General features: G+C 38.5%; 1 protein-coding gene across 2 annotated transcripts; it reads right to left on the bottom strand.

Moving 5' to 3' along the window:
• Positions 1-11,797: 11,797 nt before the first annotated feature.
• Positions 11,798-14,045, bottom strand: LOC129357993 (NADH dehydrogenase [ubiquinone] 1 beta subcomplex subunit 2, mitochondrial-like). 2 transcript variants are annotated; one of them, XM_055026877.1, is made up of 4 exons: positions 13,834-14,045; positions 13,573-13,717; positions 11,993-12,068; positions 11,798-11,881 (listed from the first exon to the last, which is right to left on the bottom strand). In XM_055026877.1, the coding sequence occupies exons 1-3, from the start codon at positions 13,917-13,919 to the stop codon at positions 11,994-11,996; spliced, it is 306 nt and encodes a 101-aa protein (XP_054882852.1). In that variant the 5' UTR covers positions 13,920-14,045; the 3' UTR covers positions 11,798-11,881; position 11,993. The 2 variants fall into 2 exon arrangements, with proteins under 2 accessions (XP_054882852.1, XP_054882853.1); XM_055026878.1 differs by having other exon boundaries at positions 11,798-12,068.
• Between the last annotated feature and the right edge of the window lie 622 nt (positions 14,046-14,667).

The following is a 14,667-nucleotide window of genomic DNA, read 5'->3' as shown; positions in this document are numbered from 1 at the left end:
TAGAATAGAGGCTGCTGCGTCAAATTCACACTCCGGAGAGGGGAGATGGGGTGGCGGATGAAGAAAAGCAGAGTGTCTGTCTGGCTCAACGAAGAAACAGACCAATCAGGTCTAAAACTCAAACTCATCCAAGCATCCAGGCTGTTAGCTGCCATCATAAGTAGATTTACATTAAAAAAAGAGTTTTAGGTATGTGAATGAGTCATCCTCACCCAGGGATTCAAGTGCAACATTGTATTACCTGTAGCCCTAATAAATAATATGCAGAGATACAGCAGCAAATCTCTGATGGTGGATAAATCTCAAGCAAAAAAACAACTGATCTGTTATTTTGGCACATTTTTTACATTAATATGCTGTTGTTGGTTTATAAATCACTGAATGGCTGAAAACCAAAATACATGCCGTTGTATCAACCATCCAGACCTCTCAAGTCTTCTGGTTGTGGTCTACAGAATCTACAATCCACAAATCTGGAACAAATGTCCAGGAACCTGAAGAATAGCTGAAACACTGAGTTCCTTTAAATCATAATTAATAACATGTTTAGAGTTGCTGTTGAACCATAATAAATGAAACAATCACCATCGTATTTGATGTAAAATGATGGCACTCGACAAAATGTAATGTTTGTTACTGGTTTCATAATTGGTGATTGTATGAGGTTTTATGACATTTTTTATGTTTTCAAGGTATCACTGATCAGCCTCACTTAGGGCCACATTGGGTATTTCTTCTAACTTAAAAAACGTCACCATTAAAACATTTTGCTACAGCAGCTGAATAAAATGAGTTGTAGAAACAATACAAAAACCTAGGAGCATTCCAGTGTGTCGCAAATATTACAGAAAAACTCATCTTTTCTACAAACAAATCCCGAGTATGACATGGCATACTCATTTATCAACTTCAGCTAAACTGAGAAGAAAACTGCTGTACTGGAATAAATCTTGTGAACATGTTGAAAACGTTACTGGTGCTACCAACTATGCCAGGTTTAGGCATTACAATATCAAAGGGATTCATTTTATTAGACATGTAACAATTAATTATACAAACAGGGTCATGCCTGAATGCTGAAAACATGTCCTTAAAGTGAATAAATGAAAAAGTAACAAATAGGCAGCAACAGTTGAACCAGATCAGGTTCTGTTTCAAACCTGATCTGGTTGAAAAAGAATCAAAAAGGTCAGTTAATTTGCTTTTAGTTGGCCTGTTAAACGAATTGAAAATAAAACTATCGGTTTTATGGCTGTGGTCGACTTTAATAAGCCATACAGCGCAATGAACAAGTCACCTCCCTTTCTTTTTTATCACAAACTTGATTGTTAATCTGCTGCCACGCCAAACAATCTACGCAAAAAACGACAGCTGAGTGCAAGTTGATGAAAACAACACTGCAAGCTTATGTAAAGACTCACACACTGACCTAAAAGCTGGATTTATTACCAGATTTTATTACACTTTAAGTCTTGTAACTGTATTTTGCATCACTGGCCTGTCTGTGTATATAACAACTGTAGGAAAACCCCTCTTGCATCTGTTAGGCTGTTTGATAATATATATAATATAAAATTGTCACATTTATGTAAATTAATTTGGTCTAATTGAAGTGTTTTGTTTAGTTAAAGGATAAAATTGGCTCAGTGAGAATCTATTTAATCCAAAAACTGTTTTGTCATTAGAGGCAGTGAACTGCGTTATGGGCTCTATACCCTGAAACAGACATATTATATGTTTATTGAAATTTAGCGCAGATGTGCAACCAATTTTTACTATGCAATACAAACAAGCTAATACTTTCTGGGGTTTTTTTAGGACTTTTAAGAAACATTTACAAGCTGCTGTGTAAAAACATACATTCATTCAAAAATAATTGGTGCTTTATTTATTTTTGATTTTTATTTCCAATATTTAACCAGGTAAACCCAGTTGAGATCTGGATGTCATTTTCAAGGGAGATCTGGGCAGAAGTTTGCAATACACAGCAAACTGGTCGCAAAATAAAACTAATTAATCCTTTTATTTTAACCCACAAAATAGAACCGGAGTCCTATTCCATTATTCCTCACTGCTGTATTCAGGCGACGGAGACCTGCTTTCACCTCTTCAGACAAAATATGACCTCATGTCTCTGAAGTACAAAAATGTTATGAAGTTTATAAAATAGGATATGGTTTTGTCTGCAGTAGGGATGGGAATTGATAAGAATTTAATGGTACAGATTCCATTATTGATCTCACTTATGAATCAGATTCCTTATCAATTCTCTAATCATTCAAAATATGCATCATGTTGCATTCAATTTACAAAAAAATTAAAGCTGGCTTAAAAAATAAGAATGTACGGACAACGCTTTTTCGGGAAGGATTTTTTTAAAGTCTCCAATTGTGGAAAACACCCACTCAAACGTTATTTATTTTCACTGGGTTTGGCGGATGGGTAAATTGACCTGGAGTAACAGGAAGGCTGAATTGTACTATAGCAAAGTTTTTCTCAATTCTCTTATTCCAAAGTTTATGTAAGTGTACAAAACTAAATGGCCACCGAACTAGTTCTGTGTGAGAGCATTACAACCCCCTACAATAAAGTCAAGGAAAAAACTGTATGGTATAAAATAAATACAATCAAAAAGTACTTAAAAGATGTTGTTCCTCACAAGATTACAGATTACAGATCTGTCTAGACCAACTAGCACTTCTGCCGGTATTTGAGCACGGTGACATACAAACCTATTTGAGTCTTACTAACTTTTTTAACACAGGTTTTATTTTACCATTTAAAGTGAAATCTCAGTGAGAGCACATCATTTTCTTGTCCACCTCTACCTTCTTCTTCTCACTTGGTTTCCGTTTCAACAAAGAAGAAGCAGCTCTAAGCAACCTCCTCCAACTATTTATTTGCTCCGAGTCCAAAGAACTGCAAAGCATCAGGAATAAAACAGTAGTGAAAGGGTTGGAGACGGGTACACAAACACACACTGCAAATTCATTTGCAGAGCTGTAGCTGTTCACTCCAAAGTTACACAGAAATCAGAAACAAGAACAACTAAACAACAACATACTGTGGTTGCTTTGAAAATTTTAAGAAGAAGGAGCTAAACAACATGTTGAGTAATCTTTTGTGACTTTATCAATCTTCCTTACTATATTAGAGGGGGAGGGATTCCCACATCCCAACGCTCTGTTTGCGTAGATATTTGTAGATTTGAGTGTTCGTTGGAGGCGCCTGTTATCTTGAAGATGGCGTGTGCCTGTGGGGTGCTCCTTACCTAATGGGATGCATGGTGGGAGTGTGGATGTCTGTGTATGTTTGCATGTGTGTTTTATCTAATGGGCTGTCTCTTGGGTGAAGTAATTACCTAGTAAAGCAATAAAAGGGTCAAAAAAGGAGAGGAGAAAAGATGGTTTAGGAAGGCAGGACAAATTTAAAGCTTGCTATCTATCTATCTATCTATCTATCTATCTATCTATCTATCTATCTATCTATCTATCTATCTATCTATCTATCTATCTATCTATCTATATATATAATATATATATATATATATATATATATATATATATATATATATATATATATATATGGTGAAGTCTCCTCTCTTAGTTCAAGACAAAGAACCTTGCACTTCTTCTCCAGCCCAACTACCAGCTCAATCACCTTTCGTCCAAAAATGATGCTGCAAACGTTCGACTCACCACAGAGATTAAACTAAATTAAAGAGGATCGTTTTATGCCTGGTTCTCACGGCAGTATTTAAAATTTTCTGTCAATTTTCAAACCTGAGGGACCCATGATGATAAAAAATCTTAAGTGTTACAGGTTTGGTCATACGGTGTGCGGTTTTCATCCTCACAGCAGAATCAACACTCCACACAAGAGCCGATTTCACAAAAAAATTCTGTTGAAATCTCTGGACTGTCTGTCCTGTTTGTTTTTGTGTTTTCCTATGATTCATGACCAACCTTTCTAGGGAGTTCCCTGCCTTTTGGCAATAAGCTTCGAGAGAGGTGGCACAGACTGGTAAAGAGGATAGATAGATGGATGGATGTGCTCTTGGAAATACACAAAGATGTAGTTATAAATGCTAAGAGTGATAATTGTGTAAATCTCCAATAGAAGATTAGTAGATAGTAGAGTTTAAAATTTGCAATTTAATTCACACATATGCCTCCAAACGTAACCCCTAATCATAAACAAGGGTGTCCACTAGGGGTGCACCGATAAATCAGCCAGCCAATTTTCTTAATTTTGCATGATTGGTGATCATCTACAGATCTGATCGACCTCACCAAAGGTCTAAAAACCAGCCACTGTCCTCTTTTGCTCTGCTGCGAGACACTGAATGAGTCAAGTCTGTAAGTTTGCAGTTAATGATAGTCACTCCACTCTTTCTGGGTATATTTAGAAAAATGTCAGACTCAGTATTGGCCAAAATCAGAATCAAACAAAAAACTGGCATCCAAACCCCTAGCCCTATACAAGAGTGTCCACCTCAGGCCCCTTGGTGTTCAGAAGGTCAGTAAATATGCAAGAAATGGTCCTAAATAAAGCAGCTGAACAAATGCACACACACTTGCACACGGGAGCGTTGCCTTCATTCCTGAAATGATAGCTAGAAATAAATATTTTGAACACTGTCAATTATAGATCTTAGATCAAAAATCTGCATCAGCAGGTAAAACATCCCTGCATGTCTGTTTTTGCTCGCGGTGTGCATCTTCAGTCGGCCCTGGTGTGTCTGCTTGTGAACAGCAGTGAGGATTAGACGGTAATTCACCTCACTGTACAGCTACAAAACAGCTGCTGACAAAACGCATCTGTAAGACTGTATGTCTGCCCACGTGGCATCAAAGCAGCGAGCGACTTGACTGCTCCTTTACTTGGCTCCTACAATCGTTTAAAATCATCTGCACACGCACACTCATACGCACATACCCCCGGCCGTTTGATGTGTAATGAGAGAAACCATTAGCAGTAAAAATGGGCTCTCCCCGCCCCACTGCTCAGCAGATCTTAGTCAGAGCTGCCGTTACATGTCTATTTATACATTCACTCCTCTTTGGATTTTCTTCCCCTCTAACAGAGCACAGTTTGTGCACAACATAGTCAACAATCCTGCATTCCTACTGCCCTTCTCTCCCCATGTCTTCTTCTGCTGCTGCTGCTGATTCCCTACCACACACTCTCTCTCTCTTCCTCTCTCCTCTTCCCATCCCCCCCTTCTCTGGCAATCTCCTCCCACTCTATACCCTTCCCCCTGCTCTTTCCTGCTCTGTACCTCCCTCCCTCCTTCCCTATCTCATCAGGCTATATGCAAGCAAGGCACAAATTCATCAAGAGGAGGGAGAGAGTGAATAAAAACCAGAGAAAGGGGGGAAGAAATGAAAGGGAGCAAAACAAGACCAGATGACAAACAAACAGGGAGTAAACAGAGGAGCAAGGCAGAAGATGGAGGATGCAGAAGGAGCACGAAGGTAGTGCTGGGAAGGAGGAGGGGGACGATCGCTCTCGATACAGCGATGGGCGTTCTCTCTACGGCTCCTACGAGGTCAAAAGTTTACAGTGGTTTTAATTTCACCTTTCAGCAGCCAATCAGAACGCGTCTCCGGGAGCTGGGGGAACTTTGACCTACTCCAAGAATGTGACTGGAAAAATCTGAAACTCGCCTTTTCTACTAAACCAATCCTCTCCTTTCTCACCACTTTGGAAATTTGTTTTTTTCAGAGCACACCTATACCTGTGTTTATTTGAAAAGACTTTAAGACATAGGAATAAAGATAACTGGTTATTTGAAATGATACTGAGAAAAATAGCATTTTTTAAACACAAAAAAAAAAGAATAAAAAAGACCAACAAAATGTTACATCACAGGGCAAGCCAGAGTCCATGTTAAGGTCACTTCCAAACAACACACACATAAATACAGCAGCGACACACCCCACATGCTGCCAGAGCGCCGTGTGAGGGTGTGTGTGGGTCTGTGTGTGTGTGCTCATCCACATGCCAGTGCAGGGGGAGGAGGCTGCAGTTAGATCATAGCATCAGACAGGGGAGGGGCGTCACTGCAAATAGAGAGTGGGCATCATGTCAGGCAACGACACGTAGAGCGGCTGCGAGCCGCTCGTAAGGAGACAAGGAAGTGCATATTAATCGTGTGCGTGTGTGGTGTGTTTGACTAATTAACAGCTACTGAAGAAGCTCCCCGCTGTTCTATTCTCCACACATCAGCAGCACAACTGTGGCGGCATCCACCTGGGTGCAAGGCGCGCGCATGAGAGCGCATTTCCTCAGAGGGAGCAGCCTCTGTGAATCTTCTGGAGGAGCCCAGACAAAAACCAGACAAAGCAGACGGCGAGACGAGATATACGGCCTGCTTCCACCTGTGGCGGACTTCTGCCTCGCAGGCGCGGCTTTTTCTACTCAGCTCTCCGGGGCACAGAGAGTGAAATTCATCCGCTACAACAGCTGCACATGAACAACAAGCACTTTGAAATGCTACAGGTCCAAATAGAAGAGCAAAAGCCAATCAGTAGCGCAGAACCTCAGCTGTTCTCACATGCTATAGATGACCATTTATAGAAGCTCTACAGCTCTACTTACTTACAGGACAATAAATAATACAATAAATCAATACATATCCCAATAAATATGTTAATAGATAATTGATCTGACAGAATATCCAATTTATACAATATTCACTGATATCCAATCCAGAACCGCGCAGCAGAGGAAAAATTTTGCCTTTCCACCCCTCCTGGTCAGCTAAGCCAGGTTGGTGAAATGAACTAATTCACTCACTCTTGGTTACCTAGCAGCAACCTGGTGGATAACATAGGCAAGTGAGTAACTTGCACAGTTTCAGATTTTGCCACCTTTTAATGTCTGTGTAGCTGTTTAATGTCTCACAATAAAACCTGAAAAGTCTAAATCAATTCTAACAGAAAAAACAGGGTGAAACTAAAGCGGTTTCAAACCCATTCGAGGAGACGTCGATGTGACGATGCCCTTCTTTCTGAGCTTCCTCTAAATGCTTCAGTGGTAAGAATGGTCAAATAAAGACAAAAACGCTCAAACCAGGCTAACCTCTAGTTTAAGGTCACACTTTGAAACCTCTCCACCTCAAGCAGTCATACCCATAGGTTTGAGGCGACGCGATACATGGAAAAAGCACTCGGTGTAAGCCACATGTGCTGTTTTCAACTGCAACTCCTCCCGAGGCAATACAATCGAAAACCATTCCCTTTCCTCTCATCTCGTCACCTCTGGTCTTTTGTGCAGAAGGCGATAAGGTAAACTGTAAGAAAAATTGAGCTTGCTAACAAAATAATATGTATCACAGCATCTTAGCACTAATTAAATACAAAAACTACCAGCAGTACAATGTTTGTCGCAGTTGTCAGAGAGCAACAAGTCGACCCTGCCACCTTTGACCCCTCTGGCTATATTTCTGCTCTTCTGAGCAGCTGAAGTGTGTGAGGATAAAGGTTAAATGCAGAACAGCCGCAAATTAGTTTTGCGGTGTCGAAGCTGAATATATGAGAGTGTGCATCAATGAGTAATGCTATGTCAAAAAGGAGCAATAATACCTCTGTAGCAACTTGAATACAAAGACTAAAACTGTTCATCTATAGGAATCTGTATGAATAAATTGTTCTAACATAAATTGTTGTGAAGTTAAAATATTGTGAACGTGGAGCATAGGGGCTCAGTGATGACATTTGGTCTCGCTGTGGTGTTGCTCTCTGTTGTAAACTCGGTTGAGCAACAATGTTCTATGCAGCAGATTAAGTTTTCAGGTTAATATTCTGCCAATATAAACTGTTTTTTTCTAAATTCAGGAAAGATCTGGTAAATGGTGTCGAGAGTCAGACCGCTTCTCCGTATTTGACCTTTGGCAGTCGGTCAAAGCCTCTGTTCGAACACGCGACAGTAAACATTATTTGCAGAGAAACTGAGAAGTTTCATCCCTCAACAGCTAAAACAAACTCCAGTTACAAAAAGCCTTTAAAAGTTTTAAGCCAGTTTTATTATGATCTTCAGTGATTCTGTTTTGCTGAGGCTGCACACATTTATTTACATGACTAAGATCAAAGACACTTGACAAGTGTGCAAGTATTTTTACACACATGGCATCAGACGTAAAATAGATCTTGCATCCTGCATGGGCCGCTTCATAGCATATTAATTTGTAATGTCATGACAAAGAGGTTGCTTTTTCCTCACTACAACTTTTTGAGGTTTATAAAATCCTCAAAGTGCAAAGCTGTGCAGATTTTATCAGGTTCAGTCTTTCAGCCAACAGATCTTCTTGATGATGCTTCTTCTTCTTCTTCTTCTTACAAATTAATTTCTGCTTTTTATGCTAGAACCACTTTGCATGCCTTCCCACTGTTGAGCACCAACAGACTTAAAGTTGAACTGGATTTGTTCTGCCGGTAAATTATTAATGGCTTGTTGTCATTTCCTGCCTTAACCCTGTGGGCTTCCTCTGTTCATCTCTGCCCTTTCTCCGGCCCTGTTTGTAGTTTCACAGCTCTTCTTCCACCATCCTCACATTCACCTCTCTCCGGTCCCTGCTTTTCTCCAAGACTAGCACTTGAAATGGTTTTATTTTTAGCCTTCGATGAGATAGTCCAGAACGATCCCTCTTCCAAAAACATACTCACCACAAGGCTTTTACTGGAAACCTGTCACTGAGATGCAAAAAAAATCTGTTTCTACAAACGGTAAAGTGTGCACACGTTTCCAAAGTGCGTATGTCAGTTTACTGTTGCAGCATGTACTGTGCTCAGCCATATCCCCTTCAAAGTACAGTATCTTTGTTTTGAAAAAAAGTTACTATAAATCAAAACAACAAAAACAAAGCCCAATTGCTTCCAGGAGTCAGTACTCCAACCAGTAAGTTCTTTTCAGACAGCAAAATCTATTTTCTAGTTCTTGAAATCTATTGGTAGTAGATCTCTTTCTCATTTGTTTCAGCACTCCAGGAACCATTTCCAATTGTAGTTTCCAGTCATGTTTATAGGTCTCAAACTGCTGTAGCTCAATGATAATAAGTGAATGAAATAAAACTGTGACTTATAAAGGCTTGGGGATTGGTTGGGAAAGCTCAATTTTCTACCAGAACCCATCCAAGATGAGCTTTTAAAGGCATCTTTCTATTATGCTTTCCTGTCTCCCATAACCTAAATACCCTGAACCTTCAATCTCCCCTGGGTTGTTCGTTTTAACAGTTTCCACTACTAGTAGTGTTTATGTTCCATGAAATATCCTTTTGTCTCCACTGAAGTGTCTGATTCAAAATCTAAAACAAAAATATCCTTAAAGTAATAGAGTAACGGAAAAGATTCTCTTGTGAAGGAATATGCTGTTTTAGGCAACATAGGGCTGTGCGATAAAACAGTAATGCCAGCAATCGCTACAGACACATGATCAATATCAATCAATATACATTTGATAGATTGTTGATTATTTCACTGAACTCTGATCCAGAGTCGTATAACATTTCTTTCCCGGCCATCTAAGCAAGCTTGGTGGAATCAGCTAAACTCACTCATTCTTTGGTGACCTCGTGTAACCCGCAATTAGTCAAGGACTTTTATTTTTGCGGGCCCATTTCCTGTGCTGCCCCAAACTCTGCTGGCTTATTTAAAGTCCCGCCTCCAGCGCACAGTTTGAACTTCCTCACCTGTTTCCACTGGCTTGCTGTTGGCATCTTCCTCACAAATGTATCCATATCTTTTTGATTGCCTGGTGAGTTTATTATCTGATAGATATTGCTTTTAGATGTGAAGCCTCTTCTCGATTGCTCATTGGAGCGTTGTTTTATGAGAATTATTGGCACTGCTGACCTGCACTGTCAACGGGATTCTGTCACAGCTGATTGTGGCTCAATATACTCTACTCACTTTGAAAAGGTAACTATTTGCTGATCTGGATCTGAAGAGGGTGAGCCAGAAAAATAAATAATGACTTTAATGATTTTGCAATGAATTTATTCTGAGTCAATTATCTTATCCCTCATTATGCTTAACCACCAGCCACTTCATCACGGATGCAGACAGGACGTCCTCAGCTCTCCCAGGACTTTCAGGAAGTCCTGCTTCCGAGAAGCTGAGGTTTGTTTTCATATTTCCCCCCCCAAAAAAAAACTCCATTTTGAGGTTTTTCAGGTTGCTGTCACCAGTCCTTGTATCCTCCGGTGTTGTCCCTCAAACTTCCAAGTTGTGTTCAGCTCAGTGTTACTCATTCATCACCCCTCCTGGAGTTGACCCTTGACCTCATCAGTGAACTGCCATATAGCTTTAAGACCATTCTGTGAACAGTGAGGCTGGGAAAACGTTTCTCAGGTTGACCTACAAGTAACTGTGTGATGATCGCCAGGCTGATTCCCTACACTACACTCCTTAACTTTTTCAATTCTCTGCATGTCAAGTCACTTAAGAATAAAAAGAAAAGAAAACGCGAGCTGGCCCGCAGGCAGGGTTTGTTTATAAGCTGTAGTATTCACACAGGATGTATCACCTCCCTCCTCTTCCTGCTTTCTTTTTAAGCATTTGTGTTGTCGGTTCTTGCAAGAGATTGCTTCTGATTTTAAATCTACAAACACTGGCTAACTGTGACACTGTTGATGCGTTGCATTTATTTCTGCATTTCAAAAATTGCTTGTAAATAAAACGAATGAAAATAAAAACAGATCACGGGCGTCCGCGCCTTCTTAAGTCCATCTAAAATTAGAACGTTAGCTAGATAGCTTTTTTCGGTATCAAAGGTAAGTTTCCATTTCAATAATTGCTTGTAATCAAAATTAAACGTCTTTATTAATTTCGCACATCGTATTTTCCCCCTCACGAGCCTTTTTTTTTTTTGTCAGCCATATTGGTTTGAATGGCGCTCAACTCAAATGTCGAAACCGTTGAGGCTACCGCTGCTAGCTATGTCCGTCTATCATGGATAAGTGCAAATTTATCTCCACATTTAAAAAATTGCTTGTAAATGAAATTAAAATGTTTTTTTTTTACTTCAAATTGTCTTTAGGTGATTATTTAATTCCGTATAGTCTGTAATTGTTTTCTCGCGGGACTTTTATGTTACCATCAGACGTTTTCGTTTCTACCGTTGCTAGCTAGCTTGTTAGTTTTTTGCGTCTATTATGGGTGAGTGTACATTCATCTTCGCATTTCAAAATTGCTTGTAAACAAAATTAAAATATATTTGTTTTGAATTTTAAATTCTTTACATTATTATTTAATTCCCTATGGCCTGTGTATTTTTTTTTCTCGCGGGACTATTATGTCAGGCAAATATTTTCGTCCTATAGCAATGTTGTTAGCTTGTTCGCTTTTTTGCGTCTATTATGGGTAAGTGCAAATTTATCGCTGGACGGCGTTCGTACATTTCAGTGGAGATATAGATCTTGAATTATATTTATAATTTAATCTGTAAATTTGAGTTGGCGAAACTCTAAATCCTGTTGTTAAACTACATTCAAATTGAAGGCTTCCTCCTTTATGTCTTATTTCTTGAACGGCACAGTTTTATAAAAGCTCTCTTTTGGAGAGAAAATCTGAGTTAAAGTAAAAATCTTGACTCCAAAAATGTATTTATCACAAGAGGGAGAACAATTTCTACAATATTTTGAAAATATTCCCGTCTATTTTCAAAAGTCTCCTTTCTTTAGCAGCTTTTATAAGAACAAGAGTTAAGACTTCAACTCTTTAAACCAAACGTTTCCTAGTTTGTTAATTAGTAACTTGTTTTTTCTAAAATAAAACAAAAAATCAACAGAAAAGAGTAACTTAAAGATAACTTTATTATATGTACAACGACTCCAGAACATCTGCAGGATTCCTCGCAAAACATAATTTCAGTTTGTCATCTGCAAAAGAAATACGCTTGTTTATAAACAGCGGAAGCAATATTTACTTTAGAAATAAGTGAAAGGAGTTTCTGAATCAAACTGAGGTTAATTTAAAACAAAGAGGAGCACCTCACTCCTCATCATCCGGCGGGATGCCGAGCTCTTCGTCTGTCCACTTGGAGGCATCAGGCCATGGGAAGTGACCCTGGAAAAAGTTAAGAATCGTCTTGATTCAGTTGCCAGAAACCCCGTCTGTAAACATTGCAGCAGAGAAAGGCCTCAGCTTTTCACAACCACTTAATTTAATCATGAATTTTTTTCCCCATCCACTGCAGGATTACATCTTTGGAAATCAACATAACAGGCAGGATGAGGTGAGTTTTTTTATTACTTTTTTTAGGCAAACCACTCAGGTGATAATTTAGAGTCCAACTCATTTTCATTTTGGGTCATCAAGATTAAGAATTAAATGGTTGATTGTCCCAGAATCTACTGATTAAACTCACTAATCACTGTTGAAATTCTAAATATCTGTATTTAAAAAAATACATCTTTAAATAAAAATAATAGAGACTGAACATCTTTTCACAATGATTAGTCCCTCCAGAATTTCAGAATTGTTTATTTTTTACAGTTAAAAAAAAATCACAGATTGTTGTAAAGCTAATTAAATATTTGCAAGAAATTGCTATAAATGACAGTAGCTATGATGTTGCGAAGTAGTTTTTGGAAGAAGAAAAAAACCCCAGATAATTTTACATTTAGTGAAACTGAGGCAGAACAGGCATAGAAGAATAAATACTGTCACCTGCAGGTTGGAGATAATCGTCAATGCTTTTGACAATTTTTACTGAAAATGTTAAATCAATTCACAAATATAATTTTGTGCAAAAACTGCAGGGATTTTTTATTTTATTTTATTTTTTAACTTTCCATAAAAAACTAGCAGGGCTAATTGATGTAATTTAGCAATATGCAGGTAAAAACAGCTTGGACTTGATTCATAAAATATTTAAGCACAAAGTTTTTATTTATGCGTCCCTCTGGAGTGTATTAGAAGCTATGGCAGGCTGGATTTGGACCCCAAGCCTTCAGTTGGGCAGAAGTTAGCATCTTGTTAAATTTGATATCCTGAAATAAGTTCAATAAATGTGATTTAGCTGCAAAATCTCAATCATTTATGCAGCACCCCCTTTCACACAAGCATGGAGCCGCTGACTTAATTCTTGCAAGTCTTCTGGGGAAAACCCTGCGTTAACATTGAATCTGTGGCCTGACGGCTTGTCACTGCCATTTTGGATGGAGAAAAAAAAGTTAATTTCAACCTAAAAAATACAATTTTGAGATATAACTGAAATAACCTTAAAAAATGTCTAAATTCTTTCTAGAAAATATAAAATTTGTATTTTATAACACCGCCTCTGGGTGTAATCAAAACAGTTCTGCAGTACCACCTTTATTTTATTTCAGTTTAGTTTGCACAACTAAAATACTGATTAAAGACGATGATAATATTAACAGGAAGAGGCAATAGCGAAATTGACTGATGTAAAGTCTGCACTCAAAAATATAGAAACAAATACAATACATCAGTTTATTTACCATAAATTTATTTTTAAAAGATCACATAAAAAACTAAACAAAAACATCAAGATCTCAGTTAAGATTAAATTATAAAGTATATTTCAGGCTGATTCTGCCTCACGTACCAGGACCGCATCTGGGTCATGCCAGCAGTGCCAGAGGATCCAGAACCACATAAGCCCGCTGATAAACTCCGACTCCAACTTCTGCTTCTTAGTTAACTGTGGATACTGTCTGTACTGCGGCTCAATGTGCGGTCCGCCGCTTGCCCTACAACCGAAAAACACGCGTTACACAACTGTAATCAACCAGGCTGCACCAAAATACTGTACGGATTTATGCTAACATATAAGTCTGCGGCAAGGCTAATGTTGTAGCTAGCTTACTTTCTGCTGGTTATTCGTCTTGGGCCGTGCCTAAGCAGCGCGGTTCCGGCCCTCAGGACTCCGAACACTCTCCCAAAGGAAGACATGATCGATAATATATTAAAACCCCGGCCAGTAAGGGGTTAGATGTGGACGAAATGCTCCTGGAGTCACCTTCTCTGTCTGGTCAATAAACGACCTCGGAACAACGTCAGCGCCGATTGGAGAGGAATTGACGTCACCGTTTGTGGATTCAGTTAACACAGCGCCCTCTTTCGGTCAACAAGGTGAAAACACCTTGTTTGCTGTAAAAACTTATTTCTCACAATGTTGGGATGTAAATATAATGCCTGCGATGGCTTATTGGGGCCTTTGCAGATTGTAAATAAGGATTGGTACATTTCTACCAAAAACTTATAAATCTTGAGAACAATTTGAGAAATTCTCTAGAAACAACAAGGACATTTCTGAGCTCCAGAAGTCAAAATATTTTAGTGCAAAAATAATTTTTTTTTTTTCAATTTCTGAGTTTACTTTTTTTATATTCTACAAAAGTAAACAAGGGAAAGTCAAGAAAAGTTTTTTTCCTTTGTAAATCTTCTACTTTTCAAACTCAGAAATATCTGTTTATTGTTGTGGAAAGATTAATCTCTTTTCTAGTTAATTGTCAACTTTTCAAGCCCAAAAACTTCCTTGTTGATTGTAGAAAATTTCTGAGATTTATCTCAACATTTCTGAATTATTTTGGCAAAAAGTTACTCCTCTTTATGTTGTGTATTCCTAATGATTGCGATGAAACAAACCTGTAAAAATGGGCCTGACTTTTTATTTATATATATATATATATATATATAT

The sequence above is a fragment of the Poeciliopsis prolifica genome, unplaced genomic scaffold (genome assembly GCF_027474105.1).
Source record: "Poeciliopsis prolifica strain line A6 unplaced genomic scaffold, Auburn_PproV2 SCAFFOLD360, whole genome shotgun sequence".
Classification (NCBI taxonomy): domain Eukaryota; kingdom Metazoa; phylum Chordata; class Actinopteri; order Cyprinodontiformes; family Poeciliidae; genus Poeciliopsis; species Poeciliopsis prolifica.
The sequence above is the reverse complement of the archived record's forward strand: the minus strand, read 5'-3'. Positions and strand labels throughout refer to the sequence as shown.

Coding starts and splice junctions, on each gene's coding strand:
- LOC129357993 (XM_055026878.1), bottom strand. CDS start 13,919: ATGTCTTCCTTTGGGAGAGTGTTCGGAGTCCTGAGGGCCGGAACCGCG. Junction 13,718..13,833: donor AGACGAATAACCAGCAGAAA/GTAAGCTAGCTA, acceptor TTTCGGTTGTAG/GGCAAGCGGCGGACCGCACA. Junction 12,069..13,572: donor ATGACCCAGATGCGGTCCTG/GTACGTGAGGCA, acceptor AACTTTTTCCAG/GGTCACTTCCCATGGCCTGA.